The sequence below is a fragment of the Gobius niger genome (genome assembly GCF_951799975.1).
Source record: "Gobius niger genome assembly, chromosome: 22".
NCBI lineage: Eukaryota > Metazoa > Chordata > Actinopteri > Gobiiformes > Gobiidae > Gobius > Gobius niger.
In genome coordinates, this window is record NC_136873.1 from 5,504,196 (window position 1) to 5,519,590 (window position 15,395).

The window sequence follows — 15,395 nt, forward strand, 5'->3', positions numbered from 1 at the left end:
TTTTTGTCAATTTTTTGACATTTTTTTCGTCTTTTCATCAATTTTTCGTCACTTTTTTGTCAATGTTTTCTCACTTTTTTGTCAACTTTTTCTCATTTTTTTGTCACATTTCCATCATTGTTTTCGTCTCAGTTTTGTTGCTATTTTCACAGCTTTTTTCCAGAAGCTTTTGGACTGGGGTAAAGCCAAACTGGAGAAAATGTGTTCGGTTCAGGTGGGAGTTAAGGGGTTAAACAAGCTTTGGACGTTGACGGCGCGGTGCACGTCATCTCCACTTGAGGCGCACTTGTGGGGAAACGCAAACCTGTCAAAAGGTGGCTGTGTTGGAAATCGAGTAAGTTCTGACTTGCCTATATGGGCCTGCCCACAAAAAGCCCTGAGATCCTGAAGGAAAACATCCCTCTTCCTTTGGTGGCTTCCTGTCACCATGGCGATAGGAAGGGCCCGCTTCCTGCCTGTGTTCTCCACACAGAGGGTCCCACACCGCTGTCCCACACGGCTCTTCTCCTGTGCAAAAGCAACCGAGCGTGTAAGTAATGACTCAAACAAAGCTTTACGTCTTAGTCTAGGTCTGTTTTTAGTCGTTTCTTTTATTATTCGAGTTTAGATCTGGGTTTGGTTGCTCTCTTAATGACTCTGTTTTGTCTCTAAACATCACCTCGGAGGCTCGGACTGTGTTTTTTATATGCTACTGTTGCAGATTTTTGCTTTTAATTTCAGAATCGTGAGTGATACTTACCATTTCCTGTTTTGGATTCTGCTGTGTTTTGTCTTTTAACCCCTTAACTCCCACCTGAACCGAGCACATTTTCTTCAGTTTGGGTTTACCCCAGTCCAAAGGCTTGTGGAAAAAAGGTGTGAAAATGGAGACAGAACAAAAAATTACCAAAAAAAGACAAAAAATGTGACAAAAAAATGACAAAAAATGACAAAAAAAACAGCATAAAAGTGACAGAAGAGCAGCGAAAAATGCGACAAAACAGCAACAAAAAAGTGACAATAATCCAACAAAAAAATTACAAAAATTCAGCAAAAAAATGACAAAAAATCTGCAAAAAAGTGACAAAAATTCAGCAAAAAAAGACAAAAAATCAGCAAAAAAGTGACAAAAATTCAGCAAAAACATTACAAAAATTCAGCAAAAAAGAAAAAAAATCAGCAAAAAAGTGACAAAAAATCAAGCAAAAAATGACAAAAATCAAGCAAAAAAGTGACAAAAATCCTGCAAAAAAAGACAAAAAATCCAGCAAATAAAAGACAAAAATCCAGCAAAAAAAATGACAAAAATCAAGCAAAAAATGACAAAAATCAAGCAAAAAAGTGACAAAAATCCAGCAAAAAAGACAAAAAAACAGCAAAAAAAAGACAAAAATTCAGCAAAAAAATGACAAAAAACCAGCAAAAAAGTGACAAAAATCCTGCAAAAAAAGACAAAAAATCCAGCAAATAAAAGACAAAAATCCAGCAAAAAAATGACAAAAATCCAGCAAAAAAAGACAAAAATCAAGCAAAAAATGACAAAAATCAAGCAAAAAAGTGACAAAAATCCAGCAAAAAAATGACTAAAATCCAGCAAAAACTGACAAAAATCCAGCAAAAAAGTGACAAAAATCCAGCAAAAAAATGACAAAAATCCAGCAAAAAAGTGACAAAAATCCAGCAAAAAAGTGACAAAAATCCAGCAAAAAAATGACAAAAATCCAGCAAAAAAGTGACAAAAATCCAGCAAAAAAGCGACAAAAATCCAGCAAGAAAATGACAAAAATCCAGCAAAAAAGTGACAAAAATCCAGCAAAAAAATGACAAAAAACAGCAAAAAAATGACAAAAATCCAGCAAAAAAAGACAAAAAAACAGCAAATAAGTGACAAAAATCCAGCAAAAAAATGACAAAAATCCAGCAAAAAAGTGACAAAAATTCTGCAAAAAAGTGACAAAAATCCAGCAAAAAAGTGACAAAAATCCAGCAAAAAAGTGACAAAAATCCAGCAAAAAAAGCCCAAAAATCCAGCAAAAAAGTGACAAAAAATCAGCAAAAGTGACAAAAATTCAGCAAAAAAAAGACAAAAATTCAGCAAAAAAGTGACAAAAATCCAACAAAAAAAGACAAAAATTCAGCAAAAAAGTGACAAAAATCCAGCAAAAAAGTGACAATAATCCAACAAAAAGTAACAAAAGTACCATAAAAAAGTGACAAAAACACATCAGGGAAATAAAAAGTGAGGACAATGGCAAAGAGGACAGAATGCATTTGGTTTTGGCGGGTGGTAAGAGGCTAAACTCACTGAAGAATAATTTGAAGCTTGTGTTTTTTACAGGGTCTGACATGTGAGAAGCCGGATCGACATTCGAGCAGACCACAGTGATGGAGGTATGTAAGGTGCTTTTTCTCAAGCTGCAAATTGAGGACAGTTTGAAAGCTCAGAACCTCAAGACTTCAGCCATTGAGCTTAGAACAGAGGCTTACACAGGTGCTGGGATTTGAAGGGATTTTTAAGGGCAGTTCCAAAGATGCCGACTGTATGGGTGTTTTTTTATTCAAGTGTCCCGTCCAGCCTGCTGTGAGGACCGCGTCCCGCCCGCCCCCTTCGCCCTGCCCCGGGAGAGAGGGGCCCGACGGGAACATGAGGCTGGCTGTCCTGCTGGTGACGCTGGCCGGAGTGGCCGTCCTCCTCCTGCTCTACAGACTGCTGCAGCTGCGCCACAGGTCGGAACCAGGACACGGAGCAGTTTCTGCATTATTTGAGGAGCAAGTGTTGATACTTTATCAACGTATCGATACTTTCAATACTTTCTTTTATAAAATGAGAAGTTAAGCTCTTACCACCCGCCAAAACCAAATGCATTCTATCCACTTTGGCTATTATATAGGCCTGTGTAACAACGCATTTGAAAGCTAAGACCCACAAAACTGATCTTTTTCCTTGCGTTGCTGCTATGTTGGGTCACCTTTTTTATGTTTTTTTTTTAAATTCTTTTTTGTCACATTTTTATTGAATTTTTGTCATTTTTTGTTGAATTTTTGTTGAATTTTTGTCACATTTTTGTCACATTTTTGTAGATTTTTTGTTACATGGTGACATTCCGCAGGTTCTGAGTGTTTAGTGTTGGTACTCAGTGTTGTGATGAACTGGAATCACAGCCTGTTTTCTTCACACTGTCACAAAGTTTGTCTATTCCTGTCATATAATGGTCATGGAAGTGACACATCAAACATATATACCGTAAATGCTCTAATATCAGCCGGGGCCTTTATTTACTCAAGGGCATCTGGGACCAGGCCTTTATTGGAACCAGGCCACAATTAGAGACAGGCCTTTATTTCTATTTGAGCAAAACGGACGACCAGGAAAATGAAGAAAAACGAGATTTGTTCCATTTGCACCTAAAATATTAGGTTCATTTATTAATGAACATTTCAAACCCTCTCCCAGCGGCTGGAACATTGACGCCTTTTATTTTGTCGGGACAACAGGAAGTGTTTCGTTGCTGTTAGCGGAGCTTTGACATCAGTGTCACTGCAGGTTTCTGTTTCGTTTTTACCGCGGACCGGATTATTTGTTGTTATCTCGTGTAAAAGGCGAGTTTAGACGGAGCGTTTGTGTTTGTGATCGATCATGAGACTGACCCGAGAGAAGACGAGACGCTCGCGCTGATGGGAGGAGTTATTTTGAGGCGTGGGACTGACCTGCACACGGAGCAGCTGGACGTGCTTTGAAGACGCAATGGAGACTTTATTAAGGGTCACACAACTCTCCCCCTGTTTCCAAATATCGTCACAGGAGGTTTGAAAAGTGGCTAAATCTGTGTCAAAGTTACGCTCGGATCAGCTCCTCCGCAGCGTCCCCCTCGGCCCGGGTTCAGTTTGTTACTTCCTGCACGTGAGTTTTCATTTAAATGAGTATGAGACAAATTCCTAACATGGGGAATATTTCTACCGGCTTTAATTTGCCTCCGACAGCCGCGAACCCGGCCTCTGTCAGAGACCCGGCCTCTAATGGAATACAGGCCAGTATTAGAGAATTTACGGTAGTATTTCTGTCTTGTTTCTAGACTGAAGATGGCGAGAGCGAGGCACGCGTTGGAGTACTACGGCTTCTACCACAGCGCCACCTACAGGCTGCGCCACCTGCCCCTGTACGAAGACGAGGCTCAGACTGGCACCAAAGCCTGCCCCGGCCCCGCCCTGGCCCCCCCGGCCGTGGTGGTCGCCGCTCTGCCCCCAGTGCCTCCGCCCCCAGTGACGCGCCTCCCCCCCGAACAGGCCGCGCCCCTCTTCATCCCCACACCCTCCATCTTCCTCCCCCCCCCGCCCGTCAGCCAGGCCACGCCCCCCAGCCCCCACCTGTCCTGGGGCGCGTGCTCCGACGCAGACTTGTACTCTCGCATCGGGGTGTTTCGACCGTCCCGCGTGTCCAGTCTCTCCAGCCAATCACGGGTCATCCTGTTCGAGCACTCCGCGCTGTGAGGGCTTCTGGGAGTTTTGTCAGGAAAGATATTTTTTTTTGTAATTCATGCAGTTCTTACGTTTGAAGATTTAAAATGATCTTAACTTTACTTCAGAATTTCAGCATATACGGTTGCAGTAATGTTTGTGTCTGCCTTTTTGATTAGTGATAAATCTGACTGTTTGAATAGAATTTCTTGTGAATTATTTATGTTTGTATCTTTTTTTTTTAATCAACCAAACATGTTGACACAGAACACTTAACCAAAACTCCCGCCTGAGCCGAAAGGGTCTTTTTACTCACGATTTTTTCCCCATCATTTCTTTGTCTTTTTTTTGTGTGTCATTTTTTGTCATTTTTTTGTCATTTTTTTGTCAAATTTTTATTATATTTTTATAGTTTTTTTTAGTAACATTTTCTTATTTTTGTCATTTTTTCGTCCATTTTTTTAATCAATTTTTTGTCACATTTTTGTCATTTTTTCGTCATTTTTTTGTCACTTTTTGTCAAATTTTTATCATATTTTTATAGGTTTTTTTTGTAACATTTTCTCATTTTTGTCATTTTTTCGTCCATTTTTTTTAAATCAATTTTTTGTCATATTTTTGTCATTTTTGTCATTTTTTGTCATTTTTTTGTCAAATCTTTATCATATTTTATAGTTTTTTTGTAACATTTTGTCACATTTTTGTCATTTTTTCATCCATTTTGTTAAATCATTTTATTGTCATTTTTTTGGTCATATTTTTGTCATTTTTCGTCCATTTTTTTAAATCAATTTTTTGTCATTTTTTGTCATTTTTTCTCATTTTTTTGTCACATTTTTTTGTCAAATTTTTATCATATTTTTATAGGGTTTTTTTGTAACATTTTCTCATTTTTGTCATTTTTTCGTCCATTTTTTTAAATCAATTTTTTGTCATTTTTTAGTCATATTTTTGTCATTTTTTAGTCATATTTTTCGTCACATTTTTGTCATTTTTCGTCCATTTTTCGTCAATTTTTTATCATTTTTTCATCCATTTTTTTTAATCCATTTTTTGTCATTTTTTTGTCATTTTTTCCGTCAATTTTTTGTAAAATTTTTTGTCACTTTTTTGTAATTTTTTCGTACATTTTTTGTCAATTTCTTGTGACAATTTTGCCACTTTTTCATCAATTTCTCATCACTTTTTTTGTCAACGTTTTCTCACTTTTTGGTCACATTTCCATCATTGTTTTCGTCTCAGTTTTGTTGCTATTTTCACACCTTTTTTCCAGAAGCTTTTGGACTGGTGTTAAAGCCAAACTGGAGAAAATGTGCTCAGTTCAGGTGGGAGTTAAGGGGTTAAAGGAACTGGTCTCTTCTAAAAGTCCATGAATGATTTTTGCCTCTTACAACATTAACCAGAGGTGGGAATATGTCACTAAATGCAAGTCTCAAGTCAAATCCATGATAGATAGATAGATAGATAGATAGATAGATAGATAGATAGATAGATAGATAGATAGATAGATAGATAGATAGATAGATAGATAGATAGATAGAGTGTGTGGTGCTATCTCACTCTTTGCCAACCAAATTTATTATTTATTAACTTTTATAACCAACGCGAGTCCCATAATGTAAACAGCGATGGACCAGAGGGTGAGTCAATCCAAACACGGGTTAGCTTGTGTGTTAGCATATTAGCTTGTGTGTTAGCATATTAGCATGTGTGTGTTAGCATATTAGCTTGTGTGTTAGCATATTAGCATGTGTGTGTTAGCATATTAGCTTGTGTGTTAGCATATTAGCATGTGTGTGTTAGCATATTAGCTTGTGTGTTAGCATATTAGCATGTGTGTGTTAGCATATTAGCTTGTGTGTTAGCATATTAGCATGTGTGTGTTAGCATATTAGCTTGTGTGTTAGCATATTAGCTTGTGTGTTAGCATATTAGCTTGTGTGCTGGCATATTAGCTTGTGTGTTAGCATATTAGCTTGTGTGTTAGCATATTAGCTTGTGTGTTAGCATATTAGCATGTGTGTGTTAGCATATTAGCTTGTGTGTTACCATATTAGCTTGTGTGTTACCATATTAGCTTGTGTGTTAGCATATTAGCATGTGTGTGTTAGCATATTAGCTTGTGTGTTAGCATATTAGCTTGTGTGTTAGCATATTAGCTTGTGTGTTACCATATTAGCTTGTGTGTTAGCATATTAGCTTGTGTGTTAGCATATTAGCATGTGTGTGTTAGCATATTAGCTTGTGTGTTAGCATATTAGCGTGTGTGTTAGCATATTAGCTTGTGTGTTAGCATATTAGCTTGTGTGTGTCAGCCATTTATGAAGCTGTGTTGCAGATGTCAACTCCGTATAACTGCATTGTGAAGCAATTTCACTTATTGCTGTTTATTTATATTACAGTAAAGTATGTGCGGAGAGAGGGGGCGGAGTTAACTGAATCGAAGCGTTTTGTCTTCCAGGTTTGAAAAATACCTCCAGAAAACACCTCTACCACTATGGAGCACTCAAAAATGAGTGCTCCATAGTGGTAGAGGTACAATATATCATATAAATGCCTATACTTAACTTTGGACTGGCTAAAATAGCATGATACAGATCCTTTAATGTTTGTGGTCCACAGTGTACCACTATGTTGAAACATTAACAAAATGATATTTGGATTCCCCCCCCACATCGCCTATAGCCCCGGCTACATGTACAGGTGTGATCAACAGCGTCCATTGTTGGGGCCACTCTCGTCGGTCGGAGCTTTGATCATCGGAAACCGCGGCCTTTGGTGTCCATGGAAACCACCTCTGACGCCACTGGCGGGTCTGTCAGGGATGAGATCAAGCGAGGAAACTACAGCTGAGGGAAACCACTTTTGTTTCCTGGCAACTTTTTTCACAATTTCCCCATCTCTATAACTAATATTATACGATATATTACTTTTTTTTTTACACAACTTGCCCACTGAGAGGGGAATCAAGAGACCCCTGAAAGAAAACCGGCCCATTACACAAAAATACAATTCATTACTGTATATTAAAGTGCTAGTCTGTAAGATTGCAAAGTGATTGGACCAGAAAGTTACTCCGAGTTTGCAAAAGGAGGAGAGCGAGAACAAACTCAAGCTCCTTCCTCTTCTCTCCTGATTGGACCTGGTTCAGGTCCGAGGATTCTGCTTATTGTAGGGAGAGACTTCAGAAAAATATTATTTAATATACTTACTTTGCACCAATCTCAGACCCAGGTGCTCAATTTATAACTGCATCTATTATCATCTTTTATTATTTATAAGACTCTTCACAACGTAAGTAGAAGCTCCGTTGATGTGAATGGGATTTCCCAACGTTCTACCGGTCATTATTTTCTGATAAAGGACCTCTGAGAAAAATAATGACGCTGCCAATGGCAACGGAGTTGGTGCTTTCACATCACTCCGCGTGTACGTAGTAGCGACACTATCTCTGTCCCGTCACTGAGAGAGAAGTCGGGGAATCGCTCGTGAAGTTAGCGTGAGTCTGACTTTCAACTTACCCAGAGATTCACCACCATTCCTCCAACTGCACCTTCAAGTAGCTAGGCTAGCTGCTAGCCTTGCTGCTTCTATCCCATAGACTGTAGAAAATAATGGACGTCTTCTGCTCACTCCTCCCCGTTTACCAGAATGACCACAGCCGTGGGGCAATTCTTGGCGGATTTACAGACTCCGCCTCCCCAGCTCTGACGAAGCATGTTCCTAAAAAGGTCATACGGGCGGGATTTTCACCGTAGACTCGGCCCTTGCGTGACGTGTAGCTCGCGCTGCTCCAATGCTAACAGTCCGACCCTCATTAAGTACCAGATTTCAAAAATTCATATTACGAAAACCAGCCTGGTTTCATATATTGTGACTAACCCAGCGTTTTCTCAGGAGGAATATCTAGCCTAGTCTAGTGTTGAAAACATTGAAACCAGGCTTTAAAGTAGTTTTTAACGTGTCTAAAGTCCAATGCTTTTCAATGGGGGCCTAGCGGCGATATGGAGGTACTGCAGCAACGGCGGAGCAATGGCGGCCCCCACGTTTGTGGTCAAAAAGCAGGGCAGCCAGCGGCCATTGTTCTATCCTAGCAAAACGTCGCAGAGCAACGCGCAAACTTTTGGGAACTATTTGTCGCGGAAGTTATTAAATGAACCTTTCGACCTTCATAAAAGTGTACGAAGTTTATATTGTGTGTGTTCAGTTGGAAAATGGCCGAATAATAAGCGGGAAAATAAGCACCTTCAGGGCGAAACAAGTCTGGTTCGTCCTGTCGGTGCTTATTTTCCCGATAATGACCAGCGTTCTATACATTATCCCTTACGTAGCACATACAGGTGAATTATCATGTAATTCAGTGGTTCCCAACCTTTTTTCCTTGAAGACCCTCTGACCAGACAAAGCTCTGGTCCCCCCCTGCAATCCCAGGCGCCCTGTTTGGAACCACTGATGTAATTAATATTAATACCCCCCAACTCCCGGTCTGACAGCCGACAAAACAAATCCCAGCGTACCCTATACAAAAATGAAGACACCACTGGATCATGACCCCAGGAATGGAAATCAATGCATCCCTTGTTTGGCTAGACCCAGGTCCAAAGAGTCTGTGTTGTTTCCTTAAAGGAATCAGACAGCACGCGAGTTTGTTCACACATTTATTTCAAGACAAAATAAAAAAAAGTATTTACAACCACTTTCTCAAAACAAATCAAAACCATTTCACTCGACACAGTTTGAGGTTCCTGTAGTGGAAAGCTGTCCTGCTTTGTTTGGATGTCTTAGGTTGTCCGTTCTCAGTCTCAGGGCGTGCAGTAGCGGCAGTGCAGGATCTTGCTGAAGGCGCGTCGGAAGTCCTTGTTGCAGAAGGCGTAGATGAGCGGGTTGAGCACGGAGTTGGAGTAGCCCAGCCAGTTGATGACGTCCTGGAGCCCGCGGGGCATGGAGCAGCGCCGGCAGAAGGGCATGACCAGGGCCACGATGAAGAACGGCAGCCAGCACAGGATGAAGGTGCCGATGATGATCCCCAAGGTCTTCACCGCCTTCCTCTCCCGGGCCAGGGCCAGCTTCCTCTTGGCGTCGCTGCTGTGGCTGCGGGGCTGGAACAGCGGGCTGGGGCGGTGCCTGGAGCCCGCCACGTCCACGATGTCCACGCGCTCCTCGTCGGCGGGGGGCGCCTCGCCGTCGAGCGGCTCCACGCGGTTGCAGCAGTGCGACTGCAGCAGGCCGGGGGTGGAGCGCGGGCCCGGCTTCCGCTCCTTTCTGCGACCGTTCCGGCGGATGCGGAAGCGGGCCGCCTTGAATATGCGCCCGTACAGCACCAGCATGAGGGCCAGGGGGATGTAGAACGCCCCGAAGGTGGAGTACACCGTGTACCAGGGGTCCTGCCAGATGCGGCACTGGCGCGGGTTCGCTCGGTCGTGGGCCAAGCTCCGCGGCTGACTGCGCATGACCAGCATGGGGGGGACGGAGACGAGGAAGCTCACCAGCCAGGTGGCAGTGATGAGGGCGGCGGTGCGGCGCGGGGTCCGGCGCAGGGGGTGCAGGGGCGTGACTATGGCCCAGTAGCGGTCCAGGGCAATAGCGCTTAAGTGCAGGATGGAGGAGGTGCAGCACAGCACGTCCAGGGACACAAACACGTGGCAGGCGATGGCCCCCAGAGTCCAGCGGTCCAGCACCTGGTACAGAGCCGCCATGGGCAGCACCAAAACGGACACCATGAGGTCAGTGACGGCCAGAGAGCCCACCAGGAAGTTAGCCACGGTCTGTAGGGAGCGCTCCAGCACGATGGCGGCCACCACGCAGGCGTTTCCGATGAGCGCACAGAGGATCAGGGCTCCCAGCAGCACAGACAACACCAGCTGATACCACAGGTCTCCCCCGTCGGGCTCTGGCCACCAGGTGGCGTTAGGCAACATGCTGTGTGCAGGAGCGCTGGCAGAGTGGGACAGAGGGGCACTGGGCTGCTTTATAAACATCTAAGAGTCCGTCCCACATGACATCAGCACTGTCCTCACATGAGAGGAGAAGAGAAGAGCAAGAGGAGGAGAGAGAGAGAGGGAGAGAGAGAGAGAGAGGGAGGGAGAGAGGGAGAAAAGCAAGAGGAGGAGAGAGAGAGACAGAGAGAGAGAGAGAGAGAGAAAAGCAAGAGGGGAGAGAGAGAGAGAGAGAGAGAGAGAGAGAAGAGCAAGAGGAGGAGAGAGAGAGAGGGAGAGAGAAGAGCAAGAGGAGGGGAGAGAGAGAGAGAGAGGGAGAAGAGCAAGAGGAGGAGAGAGAGAGAGAGAGAGAAGAGCAAGAGGAGGAGAGAGAGAGAGAGAGAGAGAAGAGCAAGAGGAGGAGAGAGAGAGAGAGAGAGGGAGAAGAGCAAGAGGAGGAGAGAGAGAGAGAGAGAGAGAAAAGCAAGAGGAGGAGAGAGAGAGAGAGAGAGAGAGAAGAGCAAGAGGAGGAGAGAGAGAGAGAGAGAGGGAGACGAGCAAGAGGAGGAGAGAGAGAGAGAGAGAGAGAAAAGCAAGAGGAGGAGAGAGAGAGAGAGAGAGAGAGAAAAGCAAGAGGAGGAGAGAGAGAGAGAGGGAGGGAGAAAGGAAAGAGGAGAGAGAGAGAGCGAGGGAGAAAGGAAAGAGGAGAGAGAGAGAGAGAGGGAGAAAAGCAAGAGGAGGAGAGAGAGAGAGAGAGGGAGAAAAGCAAGAGGAGGAGAGAGAGAGAGAGGGAGGGAGAAAGGAAAGAGGAGAGAGAGAGAGCGAGGGAGAAAGGAAAGGGGAGAGAGAGAGAGAGAGGGAGAAAAGCAAGAGGAGGAGAGAGAGAGGGAGAGAGAGGGAGAAAAGCAAGAGGAGGAGAGAGAGAGGGAGAGAGAGGGAGAAAAGCAAGAGGAGAGAGAGAGAGAGAGAGAGAGAGAGAGAGAGAGAAAAGCAAGAGGAGGAGAGAGAGAGAGAGAGGGAGAAAAGCAAGAGGAGGAGGAGAGAGAGAGAGAGGGAGGGAGAAAGGAAAGAGGAGAGAGAGAGAGCGAGGGAGAAAGGAAAAGGGAGAGAGAGAGAGCGAGGGAGAAAAGCAAGAGGAGGAGAGAGAGAGAGAGAGGGAGAAAAGCAAGAGGAGGAGAGAGAAGATGGAGAGGTCATTCACATTCACCGTGCAATCAGCACAGACATTTGTCTCAGGCTCATGATAGATTCTATGACACTGATTTGAGGATCATTATAACATGCAAGAGAAAGAAGAGTGAAAAACAGAGCCGTTCACTGGTCCAGTCGCCTCCTGAGAATCAGAGAAAAGTTACTTGATATTGACTATAGATCATTTATTGGGGTGGCAGAAAATACATTCCACTTACAATTGAATTTTAGCTCCTGAGGGAGGCGACCAGGAGGAACATTTGCCCGAGACACCTCTTGCTCCTCTTGAATTGAAGGATCAGCAGCTCTACTCCGAGTTCCTCCTGGTGTCCCGCAGCGCATTAGAGTGAATTCATTTGTGTTTTTTCCAGGTCCAGGGCCGTGCAGAGAGCTTCAGAGGGGCAAAGGTCAGAATGGGGGGAGTCACCGGGAGTGCACAGTCCCCGTACATTTGTGCACATTACATTCATTTTTTCACATTTGTTTTGTTTTTGGTGTTATCTGTTTATTTATTTAAAATGTATTTCCATTGAATTTATTCAAAATTGCTAAAAAAAAAATGTGATTGACATCTGCAGGAGCTATATAAATATATATGCTGCATATATATAGATACATATATAGATATATAGATAGATATAGATAGATAGATATATAGATACGAGATGTCTGATGTATTTCCTGGGATCTGCTGGAGCCACTCCTCCAGTTTGGGGGTCACTGCCCCGAGTGCCCCAACGACCACGGGCACCACTGATGCCTTCACCCTCCAGGTTTTCTCCAGCTCTTCTCTGAGCCCCTGGGATTTCTCTAGTTTCTCATGTTCCTTTTTCCTGATGTTGAAGTCGCTTGGTATTGCTATGTCGATCACAGCGGCTCCTCTGCTCTTTGTCACCACCACAATGTCCGGTTGGTTCATTACCATTTAGTCCGTCTGTATCTGGACGTCCCACAGGATCTTGGCTCGGTCATTCTCTACCACCTTTGGAGGTGTTTCCCACTTTGACCTTGGGGTTTCCAGCCCATACTCTGCACAGATGTTCCTGTACACTATACCAGCCACTTGGTTATGGCGCTCCATGTAAGCTTTCCCTGCCAGCATCTTACACCTGCAGTTATGTTCTTACACCTGCAGTTATGTTCTTACACCCTGCAGTTATGTTCTTACACCTGCAGTTATGTTCTTACACCCTGCAGTTATGTTCTTACACCCTGCAGTTATGTTCTTACACCTGCAGTTATGTTCTTACACCCTGCAGTTATGTTCTTACACCCTGCAGTTATGTTCTTACACCCTGCAGTTATGTTCTTACACCTGCAGTTATGTTCTTACACCCTGCAGTTATGTTCTTACACCTGCAGTTATGTTCTTACACCCTGCAGTTATGTTCTTACACCCTGCAGTTATGTTCTTACACCCTGCAGTTATGTTCTTACACCTGCAGTTATGTTCTTACACCTGCAGTTATGTTCTTACACCCTGCAGTTATGTTCTTACACCCTGCAGTTATGTTCTTACACCCTGCAGTTATGTTCTTACACCTGCAGTTATGTTCTTACACCTGCAGTTATGTTCTTACACCTGCAGTTATGTTCTTACACCTGCAGTTATGTTCTTACACCCTGCAGTTATGTTCTTACACCCTGCAGTTATGTTCTTACACCCTGCAGTTATGTTCTTACACCCTGCAGTTATGTTCTTACACCCTGCAGTTATGTTCTTACACCCTGCAGTTATGTTCTTACACCTGCAGTTATGTTCTTACACCCTGCAGTTATGTTCTTACACCCTGCAGTTATGTTCTTACACCTGCAGTTATGTTCTTACACCTGCAGTTATGTTCTTACACCTGCAGTTATGTTCTTACACCCTGCAGTTATGTTCTTACACCTGCAGTTATGTTCTTACACCCTGCAGTTATGTTCTTACACCCTGCAGTTATGTTCTTACACCCTGCAGTTATGTTCTTACACCTGCAGTTATGTTCTTACACCTGCAGTTATGTTCTTACACCCTGCAGTTATGTTCTTACACCTGCAGTTATGTTCTTACACCCTGCAGTTATGTTCTTACACCCTGCAGTTATGTTCTTACACCTGCAGTTATGTTCTTACACCTGCAGTTATGTTCTTACACCTGCAGTTATGTTCTTACACCCTGCAGTTCTGTAAAGCTGGACTGTCTCATTGGCCTCTTTGCACAGTCTACACCTGGGGTCTTGTCTGGTGTGGTAGATCTGGGCCTCTATTGCTCTGGTGCGCAAGGCCTGCTCCTGTGCAGCCATGATGAGCCTCTGTGCTGTCCTTTAGTCCGGCTCTGTCTAGACATTGGTAGGATTTCTGTATATCCGCCACTTCAGTTATGTTTCGGTGGTACATGCCGTGTAGGGGCTTGTCCTCCCATGACGGGACCTACAGCACCTCATCTTCTGTTCCCCATTGTCTGAGACATTCACTGAGCACGTCATCTGTCGGAGCCTTGTCCTTGATGTACTTATGGATCTTGGATGTTTCATCCTGGATAGTGGCTCTCACACTCACTAGTCCTCGGCCTCCTTCCTTACGGCTAGCGTACAGTCTCAGAGTGCCGGATTTGGGGTGGAACCCTCCGTGCATGGTTAGGAGCTTTCGCGTCTTAACATCTGTGGTCTGTATCTCATCCTTTGGCAGCTTATTATTCCTGCAGGGTATCTGATTACTGGTAGGGCGTAGCTGTTTATTGCCCGGGGATCAGTGAGTCGATGTCTCGCTCATTCTTAGCGTACAGCTTGATGTCATCCATGTAGAGGAGGTGACTGATGGTGGCCCCGTTCCTGAGTCGGTATCCATAGCCAGTCTTGTTGATTATTTGGCTGAGGGGGTTCAGACCTATGCAGAACAGCAGTGGGGACAGGGCGTCTCCTTGGAATATGCCACATTTGATGGAGACTTGTGCAAGTGGCTCGCCATTGGCTTCAAGGGTGGTTTTCCACAACCTCATTGAGTTTGCAATGAAGGCTCTTAGAGTCCTGTTGATGTTGTATAGCTCCAGGCATTCAATGATCCAAGTATGTGGCATTGAGTCGTAGGCTTTCTTGTAATCAATCCAGGCAGTGCTCAGGTTAGTGTGTTGGGTTCTGCAGTCTCGAGCGACTGTTCTGTCTACCAGGAGCTGGTGTTTGGCACCTCTGGTATCTTTACCGATTCCCTTCTGAGCTGTGCTCATGTATTGATCCATGTGCTTACTTATCTTAGCCGCTATGGTGCCGGACATGAGCTTCCACGTTGTGGAGAGGCAGGTTATTGGCCGATAGTTGGATGGGACTGTACCCTTTGAGGGATCCTTCAGGATCAGGATTGTGCGCCCTTCGGTTAACCATTCAGGGTGATTCCCATCCCACAGCAGCTGGTTCATTTGTGCTGCCAAGCGCTCATGGAGAGCCGTGAGTTTCTTAAGCCAGTAGGCGTGTATCATGTCAGGGCCTGGTGCTGTCCAGTTTTTCATACCTGAAGCTCTTTCTTGGACGTCTGCCACTGTGATGGTAACTGGATTCTGTTCAGGGAGGTTGCTGTGGTCCTCTCTCAGAGCCACCAGCCACTGTGCATCACTGTTGTGTGCTGCCTCCTTCTCCCATATGCCTTTCCAGTACTGTTCAGTTTCCAGCCTTGGTGGGTCTGCTCTGTTATTGTTACCCTGCCACTGAGCGTACACTTTCGCTGGTTGAGTTGCGAACAGACGATTTACTCGTCTGGCTTCGTTGTCTCTCGTGTATCTCTTTAGACGGCTGGCCAAGGCTTGGAGCCTTTGTTTGGCAGTTTCCAATGCTTCAGGTATGGGCATCTGGCTGTACCTTTTGGGTACTTGCTTTTTCATTG

At 44.2% G+C, this 15,395-nt stretch overlaps 2 protein-coding genes across 2 annotated transcripts; one reads left to right on the top strand and one right to left on the bottom strand.

Moving 5' to 3' along the window:
- The first annotated feature begins 478 nt into the window (after nucleotides 1–478).
- Nucleotides 479–4,475, top strand: LOC306981605 (uncharacterized protein). The gene is made up of 4 exons (XM_079581214.1): nucleotides 479–529; nucleotides 2,318–2,370; nucleotides 2,543–2,706; nucleotides 4,053–4,475. Exons 2-4 carry the CDS (start codon nucleotides 2,365–2,367, stop codon nucleotides 4,465–4,467), a joined length of 585 nt encoding a protein of 194 aa, XP_079437340.1. The 5' UTR covers nucleotides 479–529; nucleotides 2,318–2,364; the 3' UTR covers nucleotides 4,468–4,475.
- A 4,761-nt stretch (nucleotides 4,476–9,236) lies between these two features.
- LOC306981565 (5-hydroxytryptamine receptor 1A-beta-like) lies at nucleotides 9,237–10,412 on the bottom strand (the record flags this gene model as incomplete). Its single annotated transcript, XM_079581173.1, has 1 exon — nucleotides 9,237–10,412. The coding sequence occupies one exon, from the start codon at nucleotides 10,410–10,412 to the stop codon at nucleotides 9,237–9,239; it is 1,176 nt and encodes a 391-aa protein (XP_079437299.1).
- Between the last annotated feature and the right edge of the window lie 4,983 nt (nucleotides 10,413–15,395).

Bases quoted from the DNA above. Each gene is read 5' to 3' on its own strand.
- LOC306981605 (XM_079581214.1), top strand. The intron at 2,707-4,052 runs GTCGGAACCAGG...TCTTGTTTCTAG, and splicing joins CTGCTGCAGCTGCGCCACAG to ACTGAAGATGGCGAGAGCGA.